The sequence below is a fragment of the Bombus pyrosoma genome, linkage group LG4, assembly GCF_014825855.1.
Source record: "Bombus pyrosoma isolate SC7728 linkage group LG4, ASM1482585v1, whole genome shotgun sequence".
In the NCBI taxonomy this organism is placed as follows: Eukaryota; Metazoa; Arthropoda; class Insecta; order Hymenoptera; family Apidae; genus Bombus; species Bombus pyrosoma.
In genome coordinates this window covers 5,835,166-5,848,868 of record NC_057773.1, presented here as the reverse complement: position 1 = coordinate 5,848,868, position 13,703 = coordinate 5,835,166, and the positions used below count along the sequence as shown (strand labels likewise).

Genomic DNA, 13,703 nt, shown 5'->3' with positions numbered 1-13,703 from the left:
AAAATCATATTACATATAATAGTAACATTAAAAGTTTGTAATTATAATTATTTATTACGAATATTTAATATCTTAAACCAAATTTGTAGTTTCAAAAATTTTTGTTTATTTAACATATTATTCGCCAATATATAAAATCTGAATTTGAAATATTACATATTAAGTGATACAATTTTGTATCTTATTGCACATATAAAATTCCACAATCGCGCGCATTCGCGAACTGCGCCGGTGGTTTCCAAAGATGGAACCTGCGGGTGAAAGGGGGAAAGGGAGGAATAGAGATCTTCAATTCAGTTCACAGAGTGGAGCAATGTGGAGAAGAATGGGCGTTCCGTCTCCATCGTTTCTGTATCGACACTAAATTGAACCCAAGAAAATAAATTTTACTTTCAAAGAACCAACAAATTAATTATAAATGGGCGATTTTGGGAGTTGAAATAATTAAAATATTATCCCCCGGCAAGTAATTAAACAAATCCGGTGGGATTAAAGCATCCCAAAAATCTTTTAATGTAACACGATAATTGTTGATTAAACAATTTACTAAAACTCGTGTATTTGATTCTTCGCTACTAAATTAAATCGAAAAAAATCTTATTAAATTTATATGCAATATCAAGTTTATATAATTCATTGAAGTACGTTACGAGTTACCACTTTGAATTCAGTGGAGAACAGCGATCACAGAACAATTGAAAAATTCATCAAGGCTCAATCAAAGATCGACATGCTTACGTTAATGCAATTGGTAAGTCGTTATACCCTTTATAAAAATTCTATATCCCTTTTTTCTAATTGTTTCGTATTTATTTTTTCACGTCTACGTATTATTGTTTTAATTACGCCTTATTTTTCTATGGACCTCGTTCTTTGACTTCTCATGCGGTCGATTGGTAACCTACTTTACAATTTCGTTAGTACTATGGTGTCGCTTCGAAAGGAAAATTTGTCATGTAAATTATGTGCTGGTACACGGTGATAATTATAACGTAGAACCTACATAGAATATAAAACCGAATACGAGGAATGTCCTGCGTCCTCACTTGTAAACAAACACGCGAATCGTACGTTGAGCCGCAACGCGTCCACGTGCAAAACACGTTGCGTTTCGTACGCTGATATTCTTCCCCTTTCTCTCCATATGTGTGTTGCGCCTTCTGATATTGTCCTTAACCCTTCGTCAGTCATTTTGAAGGTATTGAACGGAAGTAACAAAGAATTTGTTGCAATTTAATTTCTCCTAAAAACTGTCTGTCTTCAAATTCTACGAAGATGTACGATACCTTTCGCAAACATAGTACAGGACTATGTATTAAGACAAAATTTATATCATTGCAAATAGTTGGATTACTAAACCAAAAAATTATTAAATTAAGTAAGAATGTAATTTTTATATGAAACCATAAATAAGTATTAGCACATAAGATACATATATAACATATAAATTTCTGTCACACTATATATATATATATATTCCTGTTCTTATATAACATTCTTACAATATTCTAATTTCATCTTTCAATACGTGATGTAATTAAATTTCTCTTCAGAAATCTAGGTTTCTCCTATATTTGTTACCTTGTACACGTATATACATATATATATATGTATATATTATGTCTATAGAGATATATGACTTTTGTAAAAATTATCGATATCAATAATGCAACCCTTGTATGATTCAACGTGTCAGAATGTTATACAATTTTAAGGGCGTCGTAAATGTTACAATGCTAACTGATGTAATACGAAATGATAATTACGTATTCGAATCGATTATAAGCGTCCTTATGTCTAGTACGCCTTTGAACTTGACAAAGTTGAATTCTACGAAGTTTGGAATTCTCGTTGAACCTCTAGAATGCCTCGATGTATTCCCCTGCCCTGCAAAATTTTTTTTCCGAATTCCTCGAACGCAAACTGGGAGTGGCGTCCTTCAGGCTCCTGTTTTCGTTATTCTGTACCGAAAGCTCGAAGCATAGTTTGCTGATATCGTTCGTAGCGATGACTTCGAGGAATTCAGTGGTAGGTGATACGCATTAAATTTCACGATCTTCAAACGTGAACGAAATATTTTTTAGCGTTCGAAATCATTTTCTAATTCTCCGTGTAGTGTATCTTCCGAGGAATCGTGCAAGTTCTGAAATTTCATCACTTTTACCGGAAATTACGCAAGGAAAATCGGTTGACGTAACGAGCGACGCGATCGATTCGAATAGCCGTTAATCAAAAGCACGCTACTAAAAAGACTTTACAAATTAGATAAAAATAGTAGCATCAATTTCTACAATGTTTTCTTAACATTGAAATACAAATATGTGTATAATTTACGTAGTGAACCCCGCAATTCTAAACATTCCATGTAGCGTCCATACTTCCTGTAGCGTCTACTCACATACGCGTTACAGTTAATTATCAATCGTAAAAATTAGTGGTATATTATCTGTTTTCAATTGCTTGTTCGCAGAGGAAAAATAAAACGAATAATAATTCAATCGGTGCCACTATGGAAGGAAAAATGGTGACAGTGTTTCTCTATTATCTCTTTATAACATTATACCTTGTTATCGCAATACCAAACATACCAAGCGTGATCATTTAACCAGAGACAAACTTTGTCTCTATTTCAAACATTCAATTTGAAATATTCTAACGACTGATTCTTTTCTTTTCTCTTTTGCAGCTAGATTTATCGTGTGATGCCGATGGAGTGAAAATATCCGACACACCTGATTGGAACAATGATATATCGCATGGCCAGCAAATGCAAGCGTCACGCGACCAGGACCACATACAGCTGCAACAACGTGAACAGTTGCATCGCGACAAATTACAACAACAACGAGATCGCGACAGTGAACGAGAACATCTACATCAGTTACAGTATATCGGTAACTTGCTGTTAGACTCTCCGCCGGCGACTAACTTCCAAGGATACTCACACGATGCATCTTGCACGCAACCCAATAAGAATAACAATATCGATGGTAAAAGTTCCGTTTCCTTTGCCCCATTTTTATATAATCGTATGTGACCGGCTTGTTTTGATTTTTGGATAAATTCACAGATTGGCTGTTAGCCCTTCTGTTATGATGGATACGGTTGACGATCGAATGTGATCAAATAATATACAGAGATAGGAGATATTATTTGATTTGTTATATGAATATAAGGTTATTTATTTTTACCCGATACAAAGATAGAGAAGGTATTTTAAATGTATTTTTTATCTTATATGAGTAAATCGTGTACTTTTAGATTCATTAGATAAGGATAAAATCAGCGAGAATCTGCTCCTGTGATCTCTCTTCACTATAATTAATAATCTGTTTTACAATTATTAACAAAATGATCAAAGACCTTTGTTTTTGTTTTATAACTACCATCAGTTTTATGACTGATCTTCGTATAAATTTAATTATTGGTTCCAATATCTGCTTAACGAGTTACATTGTTTTCTCTTTTTCTTTTTTTTAAAGATTCAAGAAAATTTGTTCTAATCGCCTGCTTGGTTGTTTCAAAACTAACGAGCGCGTACGTTCGTCGTTTGTCAATCGATAGTTCTCGTTGCGTTGTGTCGTATTTTCTTGTGATTTTATTTAAAACGGCAACGTATTTTGTATTTTTTCCCTCACGTTAGGAGACATGTCAATTTCGGATTTATTTGGACTGGGTTTACCTCGGGGATCATTGTTAGGCAGCCAGTCAACAACTGCGTCTCCCGGTTGCCGTAATTATCAGTATCAGGGTCGCAATCAAGGATCCTCTCAGCATTATCAGGTGACATTTCCTTTTATTTTTTATATTATGCCTAAGATTCTCTCAACTGCCTGAGATATTTCAGTCTCATATAGGTCAAGTAATTTCGCTACTTACGTCATACTTATCAGAGATAATTACCCTTTCAGTAATTCGTAATAATACCTCATAAATAATAATGTTTTTTTATTTTCGACAAATCATAAAATAAAAATTAAATAATCTATAATGTAATAAAATAATTATCAATGTAATAAGTAATTATTAAGTTTAATTAAATTCTATGAAGACCCAACTATGGTTTTCATTCTATGGTTGGGAAGGTTCCTATCTGTATTAATAAAATTTACTTTGAATCCAAAGGTTCTAGAAGGACCATTATACATGAGCGATAATTTAATAATTTCTGTGAATACGTTTTAATTACTCAAAATGTACGAGGAACTCGAAGATCCTTAAAATGTTTTTCTTTCAATTTATGAACGTCACGTGTTGGATATGATAGTGAAAATCTCGAATAGAAATGAAGTAGGCAGTATTCTGAAACGTCTGCCGGCTGCCAATGCAATAACCGGAACAATGATTATCCTCATTGGAGTGACTCCAACTGCTCCTCGAACTTCCTTTTCCGTCCGTCGCGCGGCTAATTTTTTTGCACAATAGGGACCTCCTGGATACCTGATGTATCGATTTTCAATATATTTTGTTGCGACCAATACCTCCTAACATCAATTTAGGATAGCGCAAATAACGATAACGGATGGAGATAATAAAGTCTGCGACGATAAAAATAATATTTTGTAAAATTTTAGCACCAACCGGAGAAATCCAAAACTAAGTACATATTGTAACGTACAGCAATATTTTAATGAATTTCTTTTCTCACGGTGATAAATATTATCAGTCATATTATCAATAGGTTAAAAGCTATTTTCTTTGTAAAATAACATAAATAATAATAGACAATTATTGCAATTTAAATTGCAGCGATAGTTAAATAGTACTATACGCGGTCGAAAGGGGTAAAAGCAAGAGAGACCCATGTGAAAGTCGTGCCTTATCGACCAGACACTTTAATGGACATTTTATCAGGCTCTTCTCGTCGCCTTTAACGTTATTACCTTCACCATTTGCTGGATGCATCTGTACATAAAGGACCGGCAGGACATCGAAATGCGCGTATTAGAGCCGACATATAATACGTTGGGCAAAATAAATTACGCATAGCCGCGCGCGTTAGTGCGACCCGAATTCCAGGATAGCCAAGAATTTACAAGCTTGAGCCAAACGGCTCTATCACAGCTCACTCTTCTTCTATCTTCGCTTCTCTTTGACCTCAGCTTTTCTGTGAACTTGTAATTGCGTGCCCTGTTGTTCCTATTTTTTACATTGCAACATTATTTTGGACGCGGTCCAATAATGGTGTAGCAGGCTTCTCTTTGGCAAGACGCAAATATTTTCTTATTGCTTACAAGTAATAAATTGAATGTTTTCGAGATATTTTTATAATTAAAAGATGATTTTTTGGATTAAAATATATATTTAAAAAGTTTTTAATTGGTTTTATTATATATTTTTGAATATAGGGCAATGATAGGAGCGGAATTTGCTCGAACTCATCGATACTTGAAATTCCAAGTTCCCCAAGTTCTATTACTACACCTGGTAGCCCTAGCACACCTGGAAGTCTATATTCGAATCCTTATTCGTACTCATCTACGAACAGTAGTAACCAGACGACATCATCACCGAAAAGTCGAGGATCTATGCAGAATGTGGGATCACCCTCATCGCCCATTCATTCTCCTTATTACGGAAGACCCATTCGTGGGTCACCACCTTACAGGTATTTCTTAATTAATTTTTTATTATTACGTATAATTATAATAAAAACAATTACTAATTGATAATTTTTATTTCAACAGCGACTGCAGTAGTCCTACTTTCGAGTATCCACATGTGATGGGATGCAATGGATCAAGATCGAACTCACCAGCGGACTCAGACACGAGTGGTATAGGTAGTGTGGATGGGTCTCTATCCGATATAATGGTATTTTTTTTAAGTTATAGACAATAATTATCTAAATTCATCAAAGTTAGGGAGAAAGAAATTGTTTTATTTTAGAACTGTTTATCGTTAAATTCATCGTCACACGAATGTTACCCTCAGTCTCTGGGTTCATTGATGTCGCCGGAAGTGGATTTATGCACAAATAATAGAGTAGCCGCATTCCAACGAATGGCAGTGAAAAAATATCTATCTTCATCCCATCAAAACTCGTCGACACATCATCATCATTCACATGGACACAATCGAGGTCATCACTACGGATCGAATCAAAACGGCGGTTTCCTGAATTCTTTTATGTCGCACGAAAAAAGCTGTTGTTCCACTGGAAATCATATGATGGCCCTGAATTCACCTCCGATAAATATTTTAGATCCACAGCTCTCACTTGAACGTGTAGCGCGTTTTCATCGAAGTGCCGCTGGTAATAATTCATTTATTAAAATATAAGAAACAGAAGAGAGGATGTGTTAGCAAGATTAAAAAATTATTATTTCAGCACTTTGTGACCCAACTTGTACTTGGAGTGGTATATTGCCGCAACGCACTCAAAAACCATCAGGTTACTCATCTAAAGTATTTCTTGGTGGTGTACCTTGGGATATCACCGAATCCCTTTTAATCGCCACTTTCAAGCAGTTTGGTCCAATACGAGTGGAATGGCCAGGAAAAGATCAGTCTGCCACGCAGCCAAAGGGATATGTATATATTATATTTGAATCAGAGAAACAGGTAGTTAAATATTTTTAGTACTTTACTTCTTTTCTAATTTATTTGTTTTTAACGAGCTAGAACATATATGTATTGTTTAAGGTGAGAACTTTATTGACATGTTGTACACATGATTTTACCAATGGTGGCAGTTGGTATTACAAAATATCATCTAAACGTATGAAAGCAAAAGAGGTGCATATTACTTCTTTTTTAGTAAAATTCTATTGCATTTCTTGTAAGAGTTATAATATTCATGTAATGAATATCATATGTAACAATTTTGACATAGGTACAAGTAATACCTTGGATTCTTGAAGACAGTAATTATGTAAAATCCTCATCACAAAAACTTGATCCTCATAAAACAGTATTTGTTGGTGCTCTTCATGGTATGCTAACTGCCGCTGGTTTAGCAAAAATTATGGATGATCTGTTTCGTGGCGTTATTTATGCAGGTAAAAATCGACATACCTCGATTATTAAATGCATATTAGTAAGATTAAAATTTAATTTCAGGGATTGATACTGACAAACACAAATATCCAATTGGATCTGGCCGCGTTACATTTAGTACAAAACATTCATACATGAAAGCAATTTCAGCTGCTTTCATAGAAATAAAAACTGCCAAATTTACAAAGAAGGTTCGCGTAATTTTATGAAATGTTTATGATATATTAAGAGAACAAAATTATAATACAATCTATTGTCTTTAATAGGTGCAAGTTGATCCATATTTAGAAGATTCCATGTGTTCAGGGTGTTCTGTACAACAGGGACCCTATTTTTGTCGTGAAGTGGTATGAAAGAATTTTTTTTCCTTTTTAGATAAAAGATATTTTACTATATTCTATCATATTTGTAGGTGTGCTTCCGATACTTTTGTCGCAGTTGCTGGCAATGGCAACACTCAATGGAATCAATGTGGCATCATAAACCTTTAATGCGCAATTCAAAGACAAATCAAGTGGTCGGATTATCGCCAAACGTAAATTCCTGGTCTCGTGGAACGAATAATCCCACTATTTAAGTACAATTATTGAGCTTCTCTTCCATGGTCACATAAAAATTTTTTTTTGACTATTTGTTTTTGCAAGGACGTTGCGCTAGCTGACTTACTGACAGGGTGCAAACTTAGTTTTTTATCGCAAAGCTGCGGGCAGCTGGTTTGACGATATACATTGAAATACCGGACATACCAGCTGATCGGCAAATGCAACGATTTGTTTATTATCGTTACTATCACATACGTCCGCGGTATAGAGACTAATGGATAAAAATCGTGTTTCTCATAAAGTTCCTATTTCGAACGCGGCCACAGTCGCGTTCTCAACAAACAGTATTTTTATTTAGTACGTTTATTTAGGGACTGGTTCTCTTGTTGATCGTTTTATTGCAATAATTGTGCCATTGAGTAACACATCACATTATATGATAATTATGCGTTACGAGTGTGCATTTACATTGAATCCGTGTGGGTCCAATTGTGGCTTTTATAGTGACAATAATTTTTATACGATAAAATGGGAAGCCACTCGATCGTTAAAAAAGAAGCGAAACAAGAGAAGGAATGAGTTCACAATGTTAAAAAATCCACAAAAATACAACGCGCCGCTATAATAATCTATCGGCGAAATATTACGCTTAATCGTACACTGTTCGATGAGATTAGATTATTGTGGAATTCTAGCGGCAGGAGGAGTTGTTCATTTAATTATTGTTATTTTTTGCGAAGAACGCATTTAATTTGAGTACCAATTAGAACCCAGGCTATATACCGACATTTGTCGATGATATCGCCCGTCGTTGTAGTTTTACGTTACATTGTACAGTGTAAGGGTTATTACCAAAATGGCAATTGTAATCATAATTTATACTCTTAGCCAAGGCGATAAGCCTTTATGAGCTTCGTTTACAGGGACTGTTTAACTGTTGACGAAATGGAGAAGTACATGGTCTACGATTCTGGAGCGGATTGTAGTAATTTGATTCTGTTTTTATTTTTTGTTACGATATTATGTTATGTATTTTCTTTCAAGAAGATTTTGCAATATTGCTTCTAATCGCGTTTCTGATGTTTTGATATCATTTTGTTGAGTGAATTAAAAATCATATTTTTGCAGATAGACTTCCATTTGTCGTTCCTCCTTTTTTGTTTCATCATTTTGTTCCTTTTCTTTTTATTGTTCGAGAAAATAATTCCTCCAAATGAACCTTCTGCCCTTTTTAAACTCCTGGCCTTAAAAATATCTGCTTATGCAAACTGCTAGATACTAAATGTTATTATATGAGAATTTGATAGTTAGTATGAACAAAATCATAAAGTAAATATCAGTTAATAACACAAATTATATTAATCATATTAATTTATATTTAATTTGTTCAATTTTGATATATTTAAGTTAATCTAAATTACAGTACTTCATTCAAATTGAAGGTTCTTGTTGCAAATAATTACAAATATCGTTATTAAAAAAAAAATTATAAGAAGTTCGGAATAATTGTAGGGAATAAATATCGGCAAAAATAAGGCGAATTAAAGTCTAAAATTTGGAACTTAAAATTTCTGAAATTTGAAATTATACTGGAAGAAAATTCAGGTTATGATTATCAATTTTTAGAAAATTACCGAAACAGATACAGTATAAAACGATGTTATTCAAATATTTCATATTCGATATTTATGATAATAGTGATTATGATTTATATATTATATTCTTTATTTTAAATAATTATAGATTACATATTAATGATGATCATACATTAATAATGATCCAAGATAAAAGTATAAGTTTAAGATTTAAATAATTTAAAATTCATATAATCAACTGCAAGTTACACTGCTATAGTACTGAATTACTTAACACATATTAAAGGGAAGGTGAATTTATCACATTTCTGAGTCATTAAAATTTCGCCTGGTTTAAGGAAGTGGAACAAATATACAAAAAAAATATATCGTGTTACATCAAATACAATTATCAAACAATATGGTTATTATATACATAAGAAAATACTCCTATGAAGTGCTTTAATACAACATACAAAATAATATATGTATATATATACATATATTCTACAAAAGCTTCGAATGTAATCATAAAGTTTTTAGTAAACAAAAGATCAGTTTTTGCTAATGCCTAAGAATGGTTCTAAACTAATGAACGACAAAAACTCTTAGACTAAAAACTAACGAATTAACGGCGAAAAGATAATGAATAATGAGCCGTCAGAAATTTTAAAGATGCTCTTTTATCGGAAATATTATCTTATTTACAAACTTTTAATAAGTCGTGCCTTTTAATATAATCTCCATAGATTTTATTCTAACGTGGAAAACACAAATTATTTTTAAATCATTGATAACCACGCGATACAGGGTGATCTATTATTAAAGAAACAAGACTGCTACTGGTACGCATAATGTCAAGTTTTCTTAACACTTTTAAGAGATTTAACCACTCGCGAGGCAATGATTACATCGTGCTCTAGGTAGCAAAATATTTTTATTTATGTTCATACAGAAAGTGCCTCCTATTCTTTCACTTTTATTGATAATAGAACCTATATCTATAATTTACAAATACTGACATTCGAATAACATGTAAAAACGATTCGATCAATAGTAAACATATATAAATACTAATTAGCTTAAAATCAAGTAAGCTTTATCCGAAATATCAATAATTTATATTGCTTTAGCTTTTTTCCTACTGCATATATCCTTGTTAAAACATACCTTGTAACACAAAATTGATATATTAAAAACAATAAATTGTTCTTTATTATGTTAACAATATTGTATTGTTTCATAATATATAAAATTATGCTTTAAATTACATAAAAAGATTAAACAATTAAGATTCATTTTCTTTTAATTATGCTTTAATTTGACATTTATTACACAAAATTTCTTATATAAATTGATTAACAGAAATAAAAAAATATATCTATACTGATAATTGTAACAATTCTTGCCACCTTATTCTTAACTGTAGATATTATGTACTTTTGTGTTTGGCTCGTTTACTTAAAGCTTGATACAAACCAATCAAGGAAGACAATGTTCCAAGTGCCCCAACTTGCCAAGTTTTTAACTGTCCTCCCCAGAATGTGCCAGATGGCAGATAACTAACTGCATAACTTATATCTAAGACTAATCTTATGCAAGTTAGTAATTCATTCCACCTCTGTCTGCTTACTGTCTTCAAGGCAATTCTGTTCAAAAATAAATATTATATACATAAAATAAAAATAAATAATTGATATTATAGCATCATATTAATCAAATCAATATAAAAATATTTGTATATTGTTCCTAAATTTACCTCGTATTGCAGTTAGTTTTACTAAGGTGCGTCTTATAATTGCTAAACTGTTTTAATTTTCGCAGAGATCTATAAAAAAATATACATATAATCAAAGCGTTTAAGTACAATATTTAATTATATCTTCCGTATAACATACTTTAATAATGACAGTTGCAGAGAAATTATCCAGAACCATGTTGAAGCATTATTCCATGCTTCAGTATCAAATTTAATCAATTTATGTTTGCTAGCCCAAAAAGTGTGTTCTACTGGGCCAAACATAATATCCACCAAAATCTGCATTAGTTCCACACATCTGATCAACCGATCTGGCTCCTATTAGATGACATATGAAATTTATATGCCTGTAGAAGAATAGTATACATTTGTACATTACATTAATATATAGAAAATGAAACACAATTTGCAGAAATTATTTTCTTTTACATTGTAAGTATATTTTATTTCATTAATATATATACCTCTTTTCCCCATCCATATGTCATTGCATAATGAATGGTTGGTATGTCATCTAATAATCTTAAAATCATTCTGCATTCACTCATTTGACTGCTAAATATTTTTAATTTCTTTTCTGTTTCATTTGAGGATATGCCCAACGTAGCAAATTTTGCCATATAAGACAATGTTCTCAAAAATTTATCTCTACCTTGATGTGTTTCCAAATATTCTGATATTAATGCAATAATCATATTGGAATGAATATGTTTGAAAATATAGATCTGACACTGTAATAAAAAAAATGTGAGATAATATAATAATTTTATTAAAAATAATAACTTTTTATGGATCTGTTTATTATATAGTTGAAGCAATAGTAATATGTATAATTTGTAAGATCAAGTGTAAAAAATGGCAACTCACCGAATATGTAATGCAAATAAGTTCTTAGCTATACCAGTCTATACATATGTGTCCTACTTATTATTAATAAATAACATATGTCACATGAAGGACTATGCAAAGTGAGTTAGTTGTAGAAAGAATTAAGTTTTTCATACATTTCATATAAGATTTGCGAATTATTTATGTGCATTTACATTTTATTTTGTTATGAAATTTGTAATTAAAAATAATTTTAACATAAACAAGTTTGAAGTGCGACTTTTTATCCCTTCTTACTTGACAATGCACTCTTGCGATTGTGCCACAAAAATTGAAATGAAAAGGTAGTCGGTAAAAAAGAAACCGTGTCATCTATTGGTAAAAATCAAAATATTTGTAAATATTAAGAAATTGACATATATAGAATTATTAAATAATATTAGTGGTATAATTATTCTTTCAAGAGAACACGATTTCGATTATTTTTAAAAGATTAGTCTTATACAAATAAATATCAGAATTCATCGGTTTCAGTAATGATTTCAGCTTAATCACTTTTAATAAATTATATTTTGCCGAATACTTATCGAAATGTATTTTAGACTGCAAAATTAATTAGCAGCATAAATAAAATGCATTATATTATATCAGATTGTATTATCCAAGTTAAACATAACTTGTAAAGGCCGCATAACGACATTTTTCATAACAACTAGTCCCTATTAGAATAAAAGATATTTCGTAATTTCCAACATACAATATTTTTAGTTTAACGTCTAGGTATCATAATTAAAACTTAGTTGAAGTACTTTCTCGATTATAAGTACATATTTCATATCTATACTCCGTTTAAGTCAAGTTAAGAGAGATAAATATATCTGGTCACGTGATTCTCCACTGTTCTACTAGCCATTAATTACTGGTGAATTATAATTTAAATTGATTTTTTAAACTTGACACATTTAATTAAACAGTAACAGAAATAATTGTTTAATCTAGTTTTATATACATTCAGTCTTATTACTTAAAGAGTTAATATACAAAAAAGGAGCTTTCTATTTAATAATTCTATCAAAATTAGAATCACGAATCCTCAACAATTTTCCCTAGATTTCAATTGCGTTTTATTTACCTCTCTTACTGGATTCCGTGATCAAAGCATATAGTTATAACTGAACATCCTATTTAAGATTCCCCATCTATATGTGCAGTAAGTTTATGGCGAACAGGGTATAGTGGGGGAACTGTCTTCTCAAAGCGTCGTATTCGCTCATTGTTGTGTGTCGCTTTAGAGCAACGTGATCAGTGGTTTGGAGACGTGATGACGTCAGACTTCGAGGCACAAGCCGAGAGCGCGTTTAAAGCCGAGTAGGGCGTGAAAGTGTGTGTCGGTGCCGCTCGTTTTCCTTCTAGTTTCTTTTAATCTAATCCCCGTTCGACGAATAATGTGCAAATAGCATCGTGTGCCGCCGTGAATCAACGTGGGACAATTATGTTCGGTGTTCTTTTAACGTGATTAATAGTGAAAAAAAGGAATACCATGTTCCGCTGCATACCGATTTTTAAAGGGTGTAACAGGCAGGTGGAATACATTGACAAGCGTCATTGCTCTCTGCCGTGCGTCCCTGATGATATTTTACGATATTCGAGAAGCTTGGAAGAGCTCCTGCTGGACGCGAATCACATTCGTGATCTACCTAAGGTAGACAAATACCGCTACATGCCAACTTTTCTGTCTTATAACCCGTATCTCTTTTTCTTTCTATGCGTTTCTCCCCTCTCTTACTTCTCTCACTCTATCTTTTTCTCGTTGTATCTCTTTTCCTCTTGCTATTGTACCCATGACGTATCATACCATCGGCTGTAATGTAACGGCGAAGAATGTGTACGGCATAGCTGATACTTTTTTTATTTTATTATATTAGCAACCGGAATACAATTCTTTGAGTTAATTTACTGGGTTGGGTGCTGTCTAAAGCACTACTTATGGCGTAAAGGGTA

The 13,703-nt window shown here is 32.3% G+C and overlaps 3 protein-coding genes across 16 annotated transcripts in view; 2 read left to right on the top strand and 1 right to left on the bottom strand.

The window, feature by feature from the left end:
• Positions 1-301: 301 nt before the first annotated feature.
• On the top strand, positions 302-8,674 carry LOC122566714 (cytoplasmic polyadenylation element-binding protein 1-B). 6 transcript variants are annotated; one of them, XM_043724371.1, is made up of 12 exons: positions 302-751; positions 2,687-2,990; positions 3,644-3,783; positions 5,349-5,608; positions 5,688-5,814; positions 5,890-6,256; positions 6,332-6,564; positions 6,646-6,738; positions 6,836-7,001; positions 7,063-7,190; positions 7,266-7,346; positions 7,412-8,674. In XM_043724371.1, exons 1-12 carry the CDS (start codon positions 731-733, stop codon positions 7,574-7,576), a joined length of 2,085 nt encoding a protein of 694 aa, XP_043580306.1. In that variant the 5' UTR covers positions 302-730; the 3' UTR covers positions 7,577-8,674. The 6 variants fall into 6 exon arrangements, with proteins under 6 accessions (XP_043580306.1, XP_043580305.1, XP_043580304.1 ...); XM_043724370.1 differs by lacking the exon at positions 302-751 and adding an exon at positions 1,876-2,028 and having other exon boundaries at positions 2,687-2,894; XM_043724369.1 differs by lacking the exon at positions 302-751 and adding an exon at positions 1,876-2,028 and having other exon boundaries at positions 5,935-6,256.
• Positions 8,675-9,248: 574 nt separating this feature from the next.
• On the bottom strand, positions 9,249-11,569 carry LOC122566721 (peroxisomal membrane protein 11C). The gene is made up of 4 exons (XM_043724385.1): positions 11,339-11,569; positions 11,014-11,192; positions 10,875-10,943; positions 9,249-10,764 (listed from the first exon to the last, which is right to left on the bottom strand). Exons 1-4 carry the CDS (start codon positions 11,567-11,569, stop codon positions 10,548-10,550), a joined length of 696 nt encoding a protein of 231 aa, XP_043580320.1. The 3' UTR covers positions 9,249-10,547.
• A 1,319-nt stretch (positions 11,570-12,888) lies between these two features.
• LOC122566710 (protein lap4) overlaps positions 12,889-13,703 on the top strand; it is a 53,655-nt gene continuing 52,840 nt past the window's right edge. For 5 of the 9 annotated variants that reach the window (XR_006316608.1, XR_006316607.1, XM_043724358.1 and 2 more), the window contains exon 1: positions 12,892-13,404. Coding sequence is in view for 7 of the 9 variants with exons in the window: in XM_043724358.1 (XP_043580293.1) it covers positions 13,243-13,404 (162 nt within the window). In the remaining 2 variants the exon portion in view is untranslated. Of the gene's footprint in view, positions 13,405-13,703 lie in introns of all 9 variants that reach the window. The other 4 variants (XM_043724360.1, XM_043724361.1, XM_043724357.1 and 1 more) reach the window with 3 other exon arrangements.

Excerpts from the sequence above, each read along its gene's own strand:
- LOC122566714 (XM_043724371.1), top strand. The coding sequence starts at position 731 with ATGCTTACGTTAATGCAATTG. Across the intron at positions 3,784-5,348 it reads GATCCTCTCAGCATTATCAG|GGCAATGATAGGAGCGGAAT; the intron begins GTGACATTTCCT and ends TTTTGAATATAG. Across the intron at positions 7,347-7,411 it reads CCTATTTTTGTCGTGAAGTG|GTGTGCTTCCGATACTTTTG; the intron begins GTATGAAAGAAT and ends TCATATTTGTAG.
- LOC122566721 (XM_043724385.1), bottom strand. The coding sequence starts at position 11,569 with ATGATTATTGCATTAATATCAGAATATTTGGAAACACATCAAGGTAGA. Across the intron at positions 11,193-11,338 it reads CATATGGATGGGGAAAAGAG|GAGCCAGATCGGTTGATCAG; the intron begins GTATATATATTA and ends GTCATCTAATAG. Across the intron at positions 10,944-11,013 it reads CTGCAACTGTCATTATTAAA|ATCTCTGCGAAAATTAAAAC; the intron begins GTATGTTATACG and ends ATTTTTTTATAG.